Raw genomic sequence first — 20,169 nt, 5'->3', positions numbered from 1 at the left:
AACTAGAACAAAAAATTTTGCAATTTGTATGGAAACACAAAAGACCCCGAATAGCCAAAGCAATCTTGAGAACGAAAAAAGGAACTGGAGGAAATCAGGCTCCCTGACTTCAGACTATACTACAAAGCTACAGTTATCAAGACGGTATGGTACTGGCACAAAAACAGAAAGATAGATCAATGGAACAGGATAGAAAGCCCAGAGATAAACCCACGCACATATGGACACCTTATCTTTGATAAAGGTGGCAGGAATGTACAGTGGAGAAAGGACAGCCTCTTCAATAAGTGGTGCTGGGAAAACTGGACAGGTACATGTAAAAGTATGAGATTAGATCACTCCCTAACACCATACACAAAAATAAGCTCAAAATGGATTAAAGACCTAAATGTAAGGCCAGAAACTATCAAACTCTTAGAGGAAAACATAGGCAGAACACTCTATGTTTCTGACCCACCTCCTAGAGTAATGGAAATAAAAACAAATGGGACCTAATGAAACTTCAAAGCTTTTGCACAGCAAAGGAAATCATAAACAAGACCAAAAGACAACCCTCAGAAGGGGAGAAAATATTTGCAAATGAAGCAACCAACAAAGGATTAATCTCCAAAATTTACAAGCAGCTCATGCAGCTCAATAACAAAAAAACAAACAACCCAATCCAAAAATGGGCAGAAGACCTAAATAGACATTTCTCCAAAGAAGATACACAGACTGCCAACAAACACATGAAAGAATGCTCAACATCATTAATCATTAGAGAAATGCAAATCAAAACTACAATGAGATATCATCTCACACCAGTCAGAATGGCCATCATCAAAAAATCTAGAAACAATAAATGCTGGAGAGGGTGTGGAGAAAAGGGAACACTCTTGCACTGCTGGTGGGAATGTGAATTGGTTCAGCCACTATGGAGAACAGTATGGAGGTTCCTTAAAAAACTACAAATAGAACTACCATATGACCCAGCAATCCCACTACTGGGTATATACCCTGAGAAAACCAAAATTCAAAAAGAGTCATGTACCAAAATGTTCATTGCAGCTCTATTTACAATAGCCCGGAGATGGAAACAACCTAAGTGTCCATCATCGGATGAATGGATAAAGAAGATGTGGCACATATATACAATGGAATATTACTCAGCCATAAAAAGAAACGAAATTGAGCTATTTGTAATGAGGTGGATAGACCTAGAGTCTGTCATACAGAGTGAAGTAAGTCAGAAAGAAAAAGACAAATACCGTATGCTAACACATATATATGGAATTTAAGAGAAAAAAAGTGTCATGAAGAACCTACGGGTAAGGCAGGAATAAAGATGCAGACCTCCTAGAGAACAGACTTGAGGTTATGGGGAGGGGGAAGGGTGAGCTGTGACAGGGCGAGAGAGAGTCATGGACATACACACACTAACAAACGTATAAGGTAGATAGCTAATGGGAAGCAGCCGCATGGCACAGGGATATTGGCTCGGTGCTTTGTGACAGCCTGGAGGGGTGGGATAGGGAGGGTGGGAGGGAGGGAGACGCAAGAGGGAAGACATATGGGAACATATATTTATGTATGACTGATTCACTTTGTTCTAAAGCAGAAACTAACACACCATTGTAAATCAATTATACCCCAATAAAGATGTTAAAAAAAAAATCTCAATGACAAAAAAAAAAAAATCTCAATGACATTTTTTGCAGAAATAGAAAATCCCATCCTAAAATTCATATGGAAGCTCATGGGACTGTGAATAGCCAAAACTATCCTGAAAAAGAACAGCAAAGCTGGAAGACTCACACTTCCTGATTTCAAAACTTACTACAGAGCTACTACAGTCAGACAGTGTACTGGCATAAAGACCAATGGAACAGAATAGAGAACCCAGCAATACACACATAGATAGTCAAAATGATTTTTAACAAGGTGTCAACACCATTCAATGGGGAAAAGACAGTCTTTCAAGAAATGGTAATAGGAAAACTGGATATCCACACACAAAAGAAACTGGACCCTTATATAACACCATATACAAAAATTCACTCAAAATGGGTCAGACTTACATGTAAGACCTAAAACTTTAAAACTCTTAGAAGAAAACCTAGGGCAAGAGCTTCATGACATTGAATTCCATAATGATTTCTTGGATACTTTACCAAAAGCATACACAACAAAAGAAGAAAAAGAAAAAAGACACTAACAACACAGTAAAAAAGAAAACAAAAGAATAGGAGAAAATATTTGCAAATCATGTATCTGGTAAGGAGTTAATACCCAGAAATATAGAGAATTCCTAAAACTCAGCAGCAACAAAAACCCAATCAAGAAATGGGCGAAGCTATTAAAAAAAAAGAAAATAACAAATGTTGGTGAGGACAGAGAAAATGGAACCCTTATGACTGTTAGTGGAAATGTAAAATGGTACAGCTGCTGTGAAAAAGAGTATGATGGTTCCTCAAAAAATGAAACATAGAATTACCATAGGATCTAGCAATTCCACTTGAGTATATACCAAAATAATTGAAAGCAGGGTCTTGAAAATATCTGTACACTCATGCTCACAGCAACATTATTCACAATAGCTAAAACATGGCAGCAACCCAAGTGTTCATTAACAGATGAATGGATAAGCAAAATGTGGTATGTATTATACATACAATAGCCTTAAAAATAGCCTTAAAAATAGCCTTATACATACATTCAGCCTTAAAAATGAAGAAAATTCTAACATATGCTACAATATGGATGAACCCTGAAGACATTATGCTAAGTGACAGCCACAAAAAGACAAACATTGTATGATTCCACTTATACGAGGTACTTAGAATAGTTAAAACTCAAGACACAAAAGGTAGAATGTTGGTTGCCACGGGCTGGTGAAGGGTTGAAATGGGTGGAGAGGTCTTGTTGAATAAGTATAGAGTATCTGCTTTACAAAAATGAAAAGAGTTACGGAGATGGATGGTGTTGATAATTGCACAACATTATGACATTATGAATGTATTTAAATACCACTGAACTGCACACTTAAGGATGATTGGGACAGTGAATTTTATGTGTATTTTACCACAATAAAAATAAAGTTTTTGAAATTTATTTTAACAGGAACCAAAAAAGAAGTGACAAAAGGAGAGAGAGAGAGAGAGAGAGAGAGAAGCTAAAGAGTTATTAAAAAAAAAAGTTTACTGGCTTAGTATCTGGCACATAGAGGGCATTCAATAAATTCAGTTAATACTAAGTACCTCCTATATATGCCAGGCATTGAATGAGGCTCTTCTATGAATATGATTTATGAAATGAATAAGTCACCAAAATCACACAACCACTGAGATTTTCAAGTTAGGTAAGCTATTCAAGTGGAAGAAGCAAAGATGGAAGGTTTCTTTTGTCTCAAAAGACACAAATGAAGATTTCACAAAAAGGACTAGGGATCTTGAGAACTTAGAAAAACCAAGTATGTGAACTAATTTAGGATAATGACTGAAGGAAGCCACTCAGGATAGAAAAGAGAGCTTTTTAGCATCAACTCTAAAAACACGACAATGTAGAGAAAAGAAGTCAACTTGGAGATAAAGGCATCAAGAAATTAAAATGAAGAGAGAAAGAACTTAGATATTAAACACAGAATGTAAACTTGAGAAACTGTAGGCTCTGCAATCAGAGTAAACGAGATGGCTACAAGGGTAAAAAATAAAGGAAGAAAGTAAGATGAAAAAATACAAAGCACAAATTTTGAGTTCAGAGTAAAACATAAATGAGACTACCGTTATGTATATTCTTCATATACACTCTGAACTTTAATTTTTTTTAACATTCTTAGAAGATATATAAAGATATGTTGATTTTCATTGCAAGTCTATACAAATTTAAATTGGTAACACCTCATAACTATGTTCTTATTAAAATTAAAATGTACATATCTTTAAGACATTTAATTCTTGTTTGGTAACTTGAAAGGTTAAAGTTCACAAAGGAAAGTCAATTATAAACAATAAAATAATCATGTAAATGAGAGAAAAACATACAGTCTCTTTTATCTCAATTTTTCTAAGATATATCTTAAATAAATTACTTGATTTCATTCATTTCTTAGAAATAAAAAGATATAAATGGATCACTGCTATCATTAACAACATATCAAGTTGCCCCAGACAGTTATTGAATTTCATATGAATGAGAAAAAGAGAAAATCAAGAAGATAATTAAATCCATACCTGTTCCAATGTGTTGGGAAGGTTTTGTTGGATGCATGGCACCATGACAGACATTCTGCTGAACATTACTCTGTGAGTGGATAAGGCCAGTTTGTGTAAAGAACTGATTAAGAGAAGAACAGAGATCAGCAAATTGAACCTGATCTAAAGACCAGTTCTTGAGATCTGCCTGTCTCATACTCTCCATCAAACCTATGAGGAAAGCATTAGAAATACAGTTAGCATGGTTCTGCAAACACTGCAAAGAAAACAGCACTTCTTTTTTCCAGCCCTCAAAATTTCCACCGGTAATCTTCTGCCCATGCAATGAAGAATGACATTTTAAAAATTATTCAAAATCTGATTCTTTTAAATGTGGCCAAATTTCCTTCAGAACTCTTGTCTGTGAACCTCCACTACATCACCTGGCTGAAAGGCTTCATTACGAATTTTGCAAAGTGTTGTTTTTAAGCATACTACCAACTGCAAAAGAAACACTATATAAGGAGATACTTATTTCCACTAAAAAGAGACTTAAAATCTATTCAAAAACACATGATATGTGTATTTGGTTATAAGTCAGAAGGAACCAATACTCACCTTGGAACTGTGAAAGGTCTACATCTGACCAATTAACACTGCTGGCGATTCGACAGCTTTCTTTTAGCATATCAAGTGTTGCATACCAATCATTTGAAACACCTATAAAAATAATATTGGCAATCTTATAAATCTTGGATAGCGAAAGTTTGAGCTGGCCTTACTCCTGATATTGGCCGATCCCAATTCAGTTTTACAAATGGATTCAAAGTCATTATATCATGCATTGGGGCAATCTGCTCTGTGAGACAGGCAGGAAAGGTATTATTTCCCTGCATTTTACAAACAAAAGAAATTGAACCTAGAGAGGAGGCATGACTTAGCAAGGCCACTATGATGAATCCAAGACTTGAACCCAGCTGTACTCTGCACCATTCCAAGAGGCCCCATTCAACTTGTAGTCTATGTCTGTGGTACCCTCTGGAGTTCTGCAGTGCAGAGACTGCCTGGTCTGTGAGCAATGTCAGTTAAGCATCTCACCAGAAACCATCAAGACCTATCTTAAGAGCAACAGACATTTTTTTTTCTTTTAAAATCAGGGTATGAATCTATCATTCTAAACGAAATACTTGGCAGGAATATGCAAAGAAAGAAAAAGTGGGAACATTCACTGAATACGTAAATGCAAGGTACTAGACTGGGCATTTCATATTTTGTATCCTCAATATGATCCTCATAACAACACTGTATACCAGTGTTGTTCTACAGCTAACAAAATAATAAGACCAAAAGAGTTAATGCACCAAAGGTCATAAAAAGCCATAATGAGGATTCGAATACAGGTCTTTCAGACATAAATCTATACACTTTCTTCTATACCACACTAAATCACAATAGATTGCAGACAGACTGTGCATTCCACTCTTCTTTCAAACGCTCACAAAAACACTTGTTTTCCAGAAGGACAAAAGAGTTAAAACCAAAACCTGCAGGGGTTGCTGAGTTTGCCTATGTTACCACATAAATTGTAATCAAGACAATATCCAGGGGCTTCCCTGGTGGCACAGTGGTTGAGAGTCCGCCTGCCGATGCAGGGGACGCGGGTTCATGCCCCAGTCCGGGAGGATCCCACATGCCGCGGAGTGGCTGGGCCTGTGAGCCATGGCCGCTGAGCCTGCGCGTCCGGAGCCTGTGCTCCGCAACGGGAGAGGCCACAACAGTGAGAGGCACGCGTACAGAAAAAAAAAAGGTGAATCTATAGACCGAAGGACTTAACAACTCTAGGACTATGGCAAGGAAACACAAAAGAAGATGGATAAGAAAAGTACTGGTAGAAAATATATATAAGCCCCAGATAACAGATCCAAATTCACAGTTAGCCAAACACACGTCGGAAGACAAAAACTTACCAGAATTACAGGATACCTGTTGTGGGGGAGGGGGTGCCTGATGTGTTAACGTCTGGTGCTGATGGTTCGGATGGTGCTGTACGTGCTGGTGTGGAGAGGGATGCTGGGGGTGAGGGGACTGGAGCTGGCTGTGTTGCTGCGGGTGTGGTGCTGGGTGCTGGGGACGCTGTGGATGCTGTGGTAAACCATGCGGTCGATGGGACGGATGTGGAGACGGCTGTGTGTGCATCTGGGGGTGGGACAGTGAGACCTGTGCAACCGAATTACTGCCTGTGGTGTTGAGGCCACTGCCATGATTGTTGGTCAGGCTGCTTTGGTTGCTGTGTGGGTGAGAGCTCACTGTACTGCCGGGAGAGTGCTGATAGGAACAAGAAGTGTGGGACTGCTGGGAAGATTCAGAAGGGATGTTCATCAAACCTGAAAAGAGACAAAGCAAGATCACTGATGGTCAGATTTCAGTTATACCTTATGACAAACATTTGCAAAATTATTTACAGAGCAAAGGTATATGCTGTCAGGAAGCGATTTTGGTTCAGTTTAACAAGTACTGATAGAGTATCCACCATACCCTGGGCTCTGGGGCTACCAAGGAAAAACATCATTCTCTGCCCTCAAGTAGCTCGTGGTCCAGTGGAAGAGACAGACACTTGAGGAGATTACGTCCAACACTGTAAGTACTAAGGCAAAAGTATACAGAGGGTATACAGGAACTCTGCTTCTTCCCCGTTTTACCTAGGAAGGGGCTCTGAATACAGAGAAGCCTTCCTTGAAAAGGCAATATCTGGGTTGAGTCTTGAAAGATGAGTAAAATGTTAAGGGAGAAGTGGGAGAGGTGTTGGGTCACATTGAGGATGGTTCTCTATAGGTCTGAAGACCTTTGACAAAAGAGGAGGGTAGAAATAAAGCCCAGTTATTTCTGATCTCTTTCTCTGACTACTCCAAAAACTTTAAGTCCAAGATGGCTAGAATCCTTAAGAATAAGCAAAACAAAACAGCCATCTCCACTGCTCTTTTTCATTACTCTTATGGAACATTCTTGAGACAGACACAGTTTAGGGGTTAAGATTACATATTTCTTAAAACCAGAAAAGAGGAATTAAAATCTCTGCACTATAATTTACACATTTGGTAACTCTGGAGAATTATTAACCGCTCCAAGCCACAATTACCTCAATTATAAATGGGTATGATAATAGTACCTGCTTCGTAGAGTTGTTGTGAGGATTACATGCCATGGTACAAGCGCAGGCTGTAGGCTTAGCTCAGTAAATATTAGCCACTATGATGATAATGATGATTAGGCCAGAAGTGCTTAATGTTAAAAATAATGTATGTTTGGTTTGCAGGTAGACACTCACTTTAACAAACCTTATTGCAACATGTGGTTCTATATAACTACACTATTTTCATATCCCATAAGATAACATATAATGTTTTGCTGAACCAAACACAAAAAAGTTTTACTTGAATGAAATGAAAATAAAGTCCCATACCATACTGTCAGTCAATAAAAGAATCAAAAATTTTAAACAAAAATAAAAGTATTCTCATACTTGTTATTAGGAGTAAAATTATATCAGAGTACATTATAAGATAATCTCAAAACATAAAAAATTAAGGTTTTATAGGTAGAAGTGTTAATAAGAGTGCTTGCCTTAACCCTGGGGAAAATGTCATTTACAGGGAATCTATAGGGTTACTACAATAAGATGAAAGAAAGCAGTTATTTCATTATCTATTTCCAATAAAGTCCTAACATTTTAAGAGGGCACCCAGATATAATCTCTACCAACATTTTTTTTTTTTTCGGTATGCGGGCCTCTCACTGTTGTGCCCTCTCCCGTTGCGGAGTACAGGCTCCGGACGCGCAGGCTCAGCGGCCATGGCTCACGGGCCCAGCCGCTCCGCAGCATGTGGGATCTTCCCGGACCAGGGCACGAACCCGCATCCCCTGCACCAGCAGGCAGACTCTCAACCACTGCGCCACCAGGAAAGCCCTCTACCAACATTTTTAATCCCAAATTGTTTTTAAAATAAAACAAAACATCTTTTAGAAGCCCAGTATGTAAAACTAATAAATGTAAAGTTGTTTTCTGGGAAGCCATGAAAAGGAACCTGTTAGGTTTCCCTCTTCATCTGCACCCTTCTCTCTGAAACCTCCAGAAAACCCAACAGCTCCAAAGAGAACAATTTGGAAAGCACTGATCTAGTCTAATCTTCTTCACTGTACAATGGGAATGCTTAGGTCTAAAGAGGTGAAGTTAACTCAGTTGACTTGATGGTAGAACCTGGACTAGAACCCAGAATTCCTATCAATATTCTTTTCTTTTTTTTATTAGTGTAATGAAATAGCATTATGGGTTTCAGAAATTGTCGCCATTGTTATTTCAAAGCCAGTATTTTTCTACTATGATCAGCAAAGCTGGATCTGCTTAGCAAAGTCTTAGTTGTTTTTTTTTGTACTTTTATAGAAAATTTAATATAAAATTTGAGAAAATACACGACACTTTAACCAGAAAACCAACTTCCTAAACAAACTACTGATATTCATCAGTATATATAACACTTACATATAACATTAACTTTCATAATATCTGACAATGATGTGTATTAAAATGTAAACTCGGGGCTTCCCTGGTGGCGCAGTGGTTGAGAGTCCGCCTGCCGATGCAGGGGACACGGGTTCGTGCCCCGGTCCGGGAAGATCCCACATGCTGCGGAGCGGCTGGGCCCATGAGCCATGGCCGCTGAGCCCGCACGTCCGGAGCCTGTGCTCCGCAACGGGAGAGGCCACAACAGTGAGAGGCCCGCATACCGCAAAAAAAAAAAATGTAAACTCTTTAAAGGCAGGGATTTTTTGTCTATTTTGTCTACTGCCGTGAGGTAAACCCTCTGAGTTGGGGTATAAGTAGTCAATCTGCCAAACAAAGCAATGCTTCATTGTTTGAGTTCCCAACAATTTCTGACTAGTGTTCGTTCTATGGTGGAACAACGAGACACCTTGATCCTATTAAATGACTCTGATTAAAATTAAACCAGCAGCTAATAGGACAGTAATACATAATAGCAACAATCTAGCATTTGGTTGAGATAATAGTACATCTCAACCAGTATCACTTTTAGTGTTAAATCTGGCTTAAGTATGTTGTACAAAATAATGACCACTAACTAATGTGTTCACTTATAAGTGCCGTATATGAAACTGCAAATTTGGTGCTACCATATTCCAAAAGTTATCTCTTTGCTAACAGCAGTCAGAACAGAAAAGCAAGGCACATCTATTCTTGTGGTGCAACATTTACCACTCAAACACTTCACATGCTAGACATCACTAATTAATCATGGCAGTCTTTCCCACATGGCATAAATGCAGTGTCAGAATCCTTTAACACAATGCTTCAGGACACCACTAGTAATCAAACGAAGTAGGCATGCATGAAGAGATAGATTTATCTGCCATTCTTGTGCTATGATAAAAATATATACAGACTATAGTAAAGGCACAAAGAACCTTCAGTCCTTATCATGATGGTAATGTTCTAAGATTAAGGAACTATAACAGCTGCGATGTGAAAATAATTCTTTAAAAAATTTCAATAAAAAATTACAAAAGAGGTATTAAAAAACTCACCTTGTTGACTAAGTGACTGCTCAAAAACTGACTTATAAAGGCTCCGAAATGAGGCACTGAGATCTTCAAAATTATATTCTGAGAAAAGTAGTTGTTTGTCTCGGTCTGAAAGGTTGTACTGTGGCTGTTGTTGAGGAGTTAATGACTGAGAGACTGGTTCTGGATGATTTGTCACCTAACATTGAAGAAAAAAACTACTAATTTAGTAGCTCTATATCAGAATTGGTTTATTACATATGATATAAAACTGAAAATATCAGAACAGTTATTAGAATTCAAAGGAATTAACTTCCCTGTCTTTGGCTTTCCTATCGTCTGTTAAGTTGGGTATACATAAAAGGACAGACCACAAGTTGTTAACTTAGGTCTTGAAGAATCTCAGAAATCTAATCCAACCTCCACATTTCACAGTAGGGGGGAAAATTCAAAGTTAAAGGACCTTCCCAAGGTCATAATAAGTGATAAGCTAAGCCTGGAACCCTTCCAGTTTCTTTGGAGTCTTCATCTTGATTTCCACAGAAGCAATTTCATCTCAAACTCACTATACTCTGAAACTACTAACATTTCTCATTCATTTATTCAATTAATCTTTAAGTATTTAAACTCAAATACTGTGAGTCAGGTTGTATGGCACTGCCCAAAGCAGCAAGGAACTTCAACACACCTAACTCTTCACTGTAGGTAAATTTTTCTTTTTTAAATGAAACTTAAGGAAAGAAAGAAATGAAGGGTAAAAGACAAAGGAGATTCTGAGAAAAACAGAATAGATCAGGGCCTCGAGCTATGCAAGGAAAAAGAGCACCATGAACACCTAAAAAATAAGAATTATCTCTGAAGACAGCACAACTAGAAATAAAATAAAACATGATCAGCAATATATCTTAAAGATCATATCAAGCAGTAACAAACTACCATTGGTTTAGTGTTTTGAAAAAATTAAGATATGAACACTGGCTATAGATTTATGCAGCCTTTCAAAATGATGCTCACAAGGAGTCTACAATGACATGGAAAAATATGAGTTTTGTGTAGGGGAATGGCTCCACCACTGGCACATGACTTCATCATTACTGAGTACTTTAATTCACCACCTGATCAGCTAAATATGTAATTTTTTTCAGGAAGGGTGCATGAAAACAAGGGTAGGATGCTTTCTAAACTCTGTGTATCAAAGAATTAATGTCTTTTTCTTGACTTCACAACTGAATGAAAATTTCGTGGGCATAATATTTATAATTCCAAATCTATTCCCTTGACACTCTGTATAAAGTGCTCCATCATTTTCTGGCATTTAGTATTATGGAAGAGAGGTATGATTTGTGTTTCTCTGAATGTACCTTATTTCTTCTGCTAGAGTATCTATGATTACTTCTGAAATTTAAAAATTTGTCATGATGTGTCTAGATATAGTTTTTTTCCCATTAACTTTTCTTAGAACTCAGTAACCCTTTTGTTCTCTATTTCTTCTGAAAACTGCTTCTGTACCAACTATTTGGGGACACCTATAATTCGCAATTCTCCATATCTATCGTATTCTTTTACATAATTGGTATTCCTTTATCTGTTTCTTCTGCATTCTCGAAAAATATTTAAAATTTTTTCCCCCAGAGCACTGTTAACAGTTTTGCGTTGTCTTCTTTCTCCTACATTCAAGGTGAGTTTTAAAACTGCTCTCTGAATTTCTGTTTTCCTCGTGTTATTTTCTTATTTCAGGTCCCCCATCCCCCTTATATCTTTTCTCTGTGTAAAGTTTTTACCTATTATTCATCTTGGAACAGGGAGAGATGGGATGAGATCAAATTTATACTATGAACGGTGTGGTGTATGGCTCTCTCGGGCTCTGTTCTGTCTACCCAGGAGGACAGGTGCAAGATGATTTGAAAAGAAGTATCAGATAAGGGAAGGGTCAGCACAGGAGCAAATATACTCACACAGGTCCCTTTATAGCATAGCTTTGTTTTCCAGACCCAAACTGAAAATACAAGACTGGTTAACAACTGAGTACCAGGTCATCCTAAGCTTTGGGGTTTGTAGAATCCCCTTCTTAGATGTGCTTCTGGAAAACTAGGTGATATACATATCCTCTAAGCTCTTTTACCAAGGACTGTAAAATATCATTAAACACAGCTTTAGAAGACTAAAGTAAAAATTCTTTTCCTATTCCAATTGTGTTTCACTTGGACAGAGAACAGATGAAGTAGACCAAAATATATAACATAGTACAACAATATATTTGTATCTAACTTGCTAAAATATAATAGAAATCTGCTCTACTTATCTAAGCTAATGATCAATTTGATCAGTGAGAAATATACATCTTCACGTTTTATTTGTATTTCAATTACGTTTGGTTCCATTTTAAGCTCTAAATGAGTACTCAGCAAAGGAGTTAACTTCACCAAGGCTTACCGGTGTGTAACTATGCACACTTCCAACACTGTTCAAATTAACAGATGCCAAACTCTGATCTGAGAGACTGTTGTTAAGGCTACTGCGTGGGCTATCACTACCATCCTGATCAGTGTTGTACAATGTTACCTACAAGGAAAAGAACAGCAATATTTGAATAAGTAGTTCCTACTATAAAAAGTACTTTTTAAGCAACTCTAGAAGAATACAACTAACCTGGTAGATGGAAGGAAAACAAAATGTTATTGGTCTTTCCTTTGGTGTTTATCTACCCCAAATCCATGCTCTACATCGCTCACTCCATGTTCACCATGAAATATTGATAATTTACTTTCAAACTAAAGGATATATCCCATCCAGAGGTATATAAATTCAATTTTCTAAAAGGTATAATTAGTTCATCGACATTTAATAAGAGGGGATTATAACAGATTTTTACTGTTAAATATTTCTATAATGCATAAACTTATTTTTACTCAAGCTTTAAGCAAAATCAGTTTTCTTCTTTAAAAATCTTAGGCATCAAAAAAAAAAGAACACAAAAAATAGAATTTAGGCATCATAGTGTTTATAATATTGAAAACTGTAAACTGTCCAACACAATTGCAAAATCATAAATATGTGATCTGATTTTTAAAATAACAATAATATGCTAACATATGCATTAGACATGAAAGAACTATGTATCAAACTGTTAACAATGGTTAACTGGCAGGGGGCTGGGTATTCCTGAAGACTTCTGTCACTGATAGTGTATATTTTTAAAACGCTTGAGTATGTTTATAATGTGCATTATCATTTTTAATTAGAAACAACAAAAAAGATATTTTTAAAACAGAAAAGTAGTCTAAATATCCTTTAAAGTTCCATTCAGATGCTACTACCAATTTTCCTTTCTATGCTCCTACTTTCATGGGAAAAATTAATACTTTTGATTTTATGGTGTAACTAATTTTTATCAAATTTTTATCCACTACTAGACTGTTAGCAACTTGAGTTCCCCAATAAATAATCATAAGCAGCATAACGTTTTCTACTCAGTATACACATAAAAAATACTTGCTGAATTTAATGACCAATTGAGCTATTACCACCCTTCTGTCTGTGCTGAAAATGGGGTCATGCTCAATACTCATTTGCCAAAAGAGGCCAAAACCTGGAAAACTAGGCATATATGCCTCAATACTTAAGGCAAAACCAAACTGTCTCACATTCACATCAGCTAGGAACAACTATGTGTCTAGGAACTAATAAGGGAAAAGAGTATAAGGAAAAATGAGAGAAAATAAAACTATGGCAAAGATTTTTCTGGTCAATTATTTCCAGTGTAAATTTCATTTTTTAAAAAACTCAACCTTATGGGCTCTTAAGCAATACAATATCAGCAAATTACAAGCATCCCATGGTCATTCTGTTGGCTGCTCATTCTCTCCTGTGCATGCTTAGTTACCTATCAGTCAAGTCAGAAATACTTCCCACCATCTTGGACAAATCCTCATAGCAAGGAGGATAAGATTTTTATTAAAATGTAACATATTATGGAGAGGAAAATACACGAGTTGTTATAGTTTATTAATTATAAAATGGGCATACTCATGGAATCATGTAATCAATAGCAACTCTCAAACTTTGATCTTAGAACCCTTTTACAGTCTTAAATATTAAGGAGTCAAGAAGCTTTTGTTTGATATATTTATCAATAACTGGCATATTAGAAATTAAAAAAATTTTAAATACTAACTTAAAAATAACTATTACAAACTCAACTATATGTTAACAAAAAAAAAAATTCTCTCAATAAGTAAAGTTAGAAGGGTGCCACTGTTTTACATTTTCGTAAATTTCAAAGCCTGCCCTAACAGGAAACAGCTAGATTCTCATATCTGCTTCTGCATTCCATCTGTTGCAATATGTTGTTTAGGTGGAAGTATAGAAAGAAAACCCAGCATCATATATACATATATATGTGTGTGTGTGTGTGTTTGGAAATGGGAAGCATATTTTAATAGACTTTTCAGATAATTGTGGATAGTCTTTTTTGATACTACACGAAAACATGACAAGTGACAATTTTTTAAAGATTAGTTGCAATGTAAAATCTGAAACCATATGAATAAAATTTTCACACTCTTTTACATTATAATCCACTTTCCACCTCGGACTTTGAATGGATCATTTAGCCACGCATGATTTTATAACATTATGCATTGGTCATTTGGAAAATATCATTCACTAAGTTATGCACATCTTCCAAATACTGACATATTTCATTACACAACATCAAAACATCACACCTGTTAACATTACCAATAATCTCATTGGAAAAGTGTGTAAAGACTGTGAAGCTACCAGACTCACTGTGGTGGATATAAGTTTTCCGAACCTGTATGTTTTGCTTAAAAGCTCAAATTTTACCATTGGCAAGAGATTCTGTCAATTGTTTTCCTTTAAGTGAGAGGCTTACTTTATTCATTTTCAAGAAAATATCTGCCAATACCCAAATCTGAATAATAGTGTCAGTTGTTCTTTGAAGTAAAATCAATGCTCCATGAACAAAGTGGCTAGTTCAACACAAATGCTCTTCCTTGAAGCAACCACTGTACCTCGGTATACACAGTTTAAGCGTTTTATGTGTACTTCCCATTTCACCACACAGATTCTTAAAAACGTTTACTCAAAGGTCACAATTTAATAAAATTATTTTTCCTGCATCACCAAGGATATTCTTAACTAGTATTTGTTTTTTTTAATCTGAAGGGTGTGTGCTTGTGAAGAACACAATGACTACTAGTACAGTCAGGTGTCACTGCCTTGACTTGTGCTAATGTTTACATATTATTGCTTTTGCTGCATCTGTGAAAACACAAAACTAAAGGAAAAGGCAAATAGCATTTTAGTATTATCATGGAATCCCCAAAAGGGTATTGGTTACTCAAGTGTCCACAGATCACAGAATCACTGATACAGAACATACCTGCACACCAGAAGGCCCACTCATGAACTCTCCCAATCATCATTCACCAGCCAGTCATTATCCATCCGCATATCTCCTGTTACAGGTAACCACCATACAGACTTCTACCATTAATGACTGGTTTCATACAACGTATATATATCCTTCTCTGTCCTTTTGCAGTAAATTTAGCTAAAGGATTACGTAAAGCTTTGTTGTGTGTTGCGTTAGCATCGGCTCTTAATCTTTTATTACTTCCTTCATTCCACTTTTTAAAACATATTTTATTCTTTTTCATCCATCTGAGAACTTTATCATTTATATTAAGGTCTCAAATCCATCTGAAATTGATTTTTTTTAACATCTTTACTGGGGTATGAAACTGATTTCTGTGCAAGAAAAAATCTCACTTTTCTATTGATTCAGCACCATTTGTTGAAAGACATCACTGAACTCTGTTCCATAATTCTATGTGTCTATTCTTATGCCAATATTACACTTTCAATTATTGTAGGTTTACTCGATATTTTGAAGTATAAATCCTCTAACTTTTATCTTTTTCTTCAAAATTTTCTTCAACTACTGTTTACCATTTGGAGTCTCATTTATCTTTCAAAATCAGCTGGTCATTTCCTACTATCTTCCTTCCCCTAAAAAAAAGCACTGTGGAATTTTGATTGGGATATTATATCTGTAGATAAACTCAGGAAAAACTGACTTCTTTACAATAATCTTCTCTATGAAAATTATATACCTAGTTATTTATACACCCTTTGTTCTCTCTCAGTAATTTTTTATAGTTTTCTGTGCAGAGTTCATCTTTCATTTAATCCTAGCTACCTCAGAGATATTGCGGGTTTGGTTCCAGACCACTGCAATAAAGCAAGTATTGAAATAAAGCAAGTCACATGAATTTTCTGGTTTCCCAGTGCATATAAAAGTTATGTTTACAATGTACTGTAGTCTATTAAGGTGCAATAGCATTATGTCTACAGAAACAATGTATATACCTTAATTTAAAAATACTTTATTGGTTAAGAATGCTAACCATCAGCTGACAACACAGGGTTGCCACAAACCTTCAATTTGTAAAAAGCCCAATATCTGGGGAGCACAATACAGCGAAGCACAATAAAATGAAGTGTCTCTGTATTTGATGTTTTTGAATGCTAATGTAAGTATTACCTTTTAAATTGTATTTTCTAACTGTCCATGACTAATACACAGAAAAATAACTGACTTCTAAAATCCAACACTGATCTAATATTGACACCTTGGTAAATTCACTTATTAATTCCAAGAGTTTGTCTGTAGATTCTTTTGAATTTTCCATATGAATAATGATGTCTTCTGTGAACGATGCCTTTACTTTTGCCTTCCCAAATTTTAAACATTTTCTCTTTTCATAACTTTCATTTCTCCTCTCCTTGCCCCAACACTACTGTCATATATTTTACTTCTATGTGTTATAAACCCACAATGCATTTTTGTAATTTTTGCTTTACAGTTATCTTTTAAAGAGATTTAAATTTTTTTAAAAAAAGCTTTATATTTACCCACATAGTTACCATTTCTGGTGTACTTAATTGCTCTGAAGTTACATCAGGAACTTCAATTACACATATTACAGGTTGCCTGAAGCTGTCCCCACAGCTCACTAATTTACTTTCTTCTTTCTTTTTTTTTTTTTGCGGTACACGGGCCTCTCACTGCTGTGGCCTCTCCCATTGCGGAGCAATAGGCTCCAGACGCGCAGGCTCAGCAGCCATGGCTCACGGGCCCAGGCGCTCTGCTGCATGTGGGATCTTCCCAGACCGGGGCACAAACCTGTGTCCCCTGCATCGGCAGGCAGACCCTTAACCATTGTGCCACCAGGGAAGCCCTTTCTTGCCTACTTTTGGATTAACCAAGGATTTATTATTTTTCCTTACTTGGTAATATTCTTTTTATTCTTGTAGTAACCTAGAGCAGTGGTTCATAAGGTAAGGAACTTGGACCAGTACGTGACCAGTATCTGAGAACGTGTCAGAAACGCAATTTTTCAGACCCCAACTTAGACCTAGAGAATCAGAAACTCTCAGGGTAGGGCCCAGTAATCTGGGTTTTAACAAGCCCTCCTAGTTATTCTGATATATGCTGAAGTGTTAAGAATCACTGCCCTAGATTTTACCACATGCCCTTGACTTAGTACTTTTACCACTTCCCATACAATGCAAAGACATTAACTGCAATATATTTCCTAATGCTTTACTCTAGTATTGTCATGTACTTTAACCTCTACAAGTATTTTAGACTCCAAAGCATTATGTTCTATAACAGCACTGCTATTGTTTTAATCACTCGATACATATTTTTATTTACTGACATGCATACTCTTTTGGTGTTCTTCATTCTTTTCTGCACAGGATAATTTTCCTTCTATCTGAAAAATTAACCTCCTTTAATTTTTTAATACTGTTATTCTCTCACATTTTGTTTCTGTAAAAGCCTATTTACTTAACTTTCATTTTTCATAGAAATTCTAATTTTAGAATTCTGGATTGGCAGTTATTTCCTTTCAGCACTACAAAAATTTCATTCTGGTGGTATCTGACTTTTATCATTTCTATTCAGAATTCAGTGTGTTCCTTTGAAGTTGCCTATTATTTTCCTCTGATTTTAAGATAAAAAAAATCCTTGTTTTTTAGCAGTTTGACTTTTATTTGCCTGATAAGGTTTTCTTTTAATTAGTCCTTCTTGGGGTTCTCAGAACTTCTTGAATCTGTATTGTGTTATCTTTAATCAGTCTTAGAAAATTCAAATATTGCTTCTTCTCTATTCCCTTTTGCTTCTCTTCTGGAACACTAATGACAAGTTTGTTAGATCTTTTCCCTGTATCCCATTTATCTCTTAAGCTTCTCTGAATTTTCCATTCTTTTGTTTTTCAACCTGCATATTTTCTATTGACCTATCTTCCAGTTCACTGATTCTCTCCTCTGCTGTGTCTAATCTGCTGTTAAATCCATCTATTTAATTCTCAATTTCAGTTATTATATTTTTCAGTTCTCTTGATTCTTCCATACAGATTCCAATTCTGATAAATTTTCTATAATTCATCTATTTTCTTCAACATATTAGTCATAGTTATTTAAAAATCAATATCTAGATCACTTGTGGATATGTTTATACTATCTTTCAATCTTGGCATTTAATTATTTGGTCTTGTTTCTTGGAATGTCTGAAAATTCTGACTGAAAGTGAGACCTTACTTATGAAAACTTGCAAAAGCTTGGGATATGTTATCTTCCAGAAAGGATTTAGTTTTCTTTTGGCAAGTGGAATATTAGTGTACCACCCTAATAACAGTTTGAGACTGGTGTTATTTTGATTTGCTCTTACTTATAGAACATAATCTTTCTTAAGTATCAATTTGTAAAACTGGGGTGTTTACCATGGCTCCCTCTTTAAAGAACTACAACTTTTGCCCCCCCCCACCTCTGTGAGACTGCTGAATTCTGGCTAGTGAAAAATCCACATGATTTGCCTGTGTCTGAGTTGAAGCACACACAGGTTAGGGATTAGCAAATGCCTTAACTGGATATCGCTTGCAAAAAGTTGAGGTAACTTCTGAGATTCCTCAGGATCTTGGTCCTTAAGCCCTGGCTCTTTGGTAGCCTCATACTCTCATTTTTACATCCCTAGCTCAGTGACTGCTCTAGGTTGTAGCTTTCTGTGCAGCCTCTATGCCATGCACTGAGAAGTGGGAAATGTCCCCAGGGAAAACATGTAGGGCTTATCTCAATGTGCTTCCCTTTTTTCTGAGATCTTTGCTTCTTAAGTCCTGCTTGTCTTTTTCTCCAATGCCTTTCTTTTTTATTGGTGGGCAGGGTGGTAATTTTATATAGATAGGGAGAAGGGTTAATCCGATACTAGCTATTCTATCATATTTGAAAGCAGAAGTCCCAAAACTCCAGTTTCTTTATTTAGTCACGAAGTCCCAGCATTACTACTTTCTAATTGTTTCCTAATAGCCACAACTGTCTATGTTTAGGCCTCAGTATCTCCTGCTTGGACTATCGCAAAGAGCAGTACTGGATACCTCTGATTCCAACCCGTCTATTTCACTGGAAATTCTCAAGTCTAGCTGGGTATCATTAGGGATGATTTTTAAAAGTACAGATTCCTGGGCCCTACCCACAAGGATAAAGTAACTGATTTGGTAGGACTGCAATGGAATCTGGGAATTACTACCACCACCAAACACACGTACACACTAACAACCCCACCCCTCCCTCAAGTGATTCTGATGGAATCAGTCCATGTATTGCTATTTGGGAAAAATTATCACTTTACACCTCAGTTGCCAGTTTCCTATCTAAATTGGAATTCTGATTAGTAACTCTGATTATAATCTGTCTTCTATCTGCTTATTCAATACCTTTTATCAACACAAAGATACTACGTATATTAGTGCAACTGAGTATGTATACATGTTTGTGTTTTATGTGTGTGCACAAGAAAGTAGAAGAGTGAGATTTAAAACAAAAAAAAAGAGCAACTGAAAGCAAGGGAGATGGGGAGAGGGTAAAAGCAAGACTGACAGACCGTATGAGTACAAGAGTGAGAAATACTACGGCTTCAAGGTGCTCATCATGGTCTAGTAAGGGAGGAAATAGATACACAGAACTGAGATATTTTATGAACCTCCCAGAGCCTTTTTAGGGTTTTGAGATATGAGATTAAGAAATTACCTTGTAAAGAAGAGATATTTGTACCCTACTAGGTATCTAATGAGTTAGCACAAAGTTCTGACCCTTGCTTCAATAACAAAAACAAAACAAATACTGCAGCAGACTACCACATACTACACTTCTGGGTATGTACCTAGACTTGAATATCATGAAAGAGATTGACCACCGTTCTAATGGACTCTGAGTTTGTCTGAATTATTTATTTTACTGGATTCTGTTGACGCCCTGGTTATTTGTCAATCTCTTTTTAAATCACATATTTAGAGGGGTAATCAATGATTTTGAAACAAATTGAGTCAATAAAATGCTG

At 36.3% G+C, this 20,169-nt stretch overlaps 1 protein-coding gene across 6 annotated transcripts in view; it reads right to left on the bottom strand.

The window, feature by feature from the left end:
• FOXJ3 (forkhead box J3) overlaps positions 1–20,169 on the bottom strand; it is a 131,841-nt gene that overhangs the window by 15,480 nt on the left and 96,192 nt on the right. For 4 of the 6 annotated variants that reach the window (XM_082834387.1, XM_082834386.1, XM_082834389.1 and 1 more), the window contains 5 exons: positions 12,177–12,305; positions 9,768–9,942; positions 6,137–6,553; positions 4,788–4,889; positions 4,209–4,400 (listed from right to left, as the gene is read on the bottom strand). In XM_082834387.1, the coding sequence (XP_082690513.1) occupies positions 4,209–4,400; positions 4,788–4,889; positions 6,137–6,553; positions 9,768–9,942; positions 12,177–12,305 (1,015 nt within the window). Of the gene's footprint in view, positions 1–4,072; positions 4,401–4,787; positions 4,890–6,136; positions 6,554–9,767; positions 9,943–12,176; positions 12,306–20,169 lie in introns of those variants that run through there. The other 2 variants (XM_082834391.1, XM_082834390.1) reach the window with 2 other exon arrangements.

Source organism: Leucopleurus acutus (genome assembly GCF_964270905.1).
Source record: "Leucopleurus acutus genome assembly, chromosome: 2".
Taxonomy (NCBI): domain Eukaryota; kingdom Metazoa; phylum Chordata; class Mammalia; order Artiodactyla; family Delphinidae; genus Leucopleurus; species Leucopleurus acutus.
The sequence above is the reverse complement of the archived record's forward strand: the minus strand, read 5'-3'. Positions and strand labels throughout refer to the sequence as shown.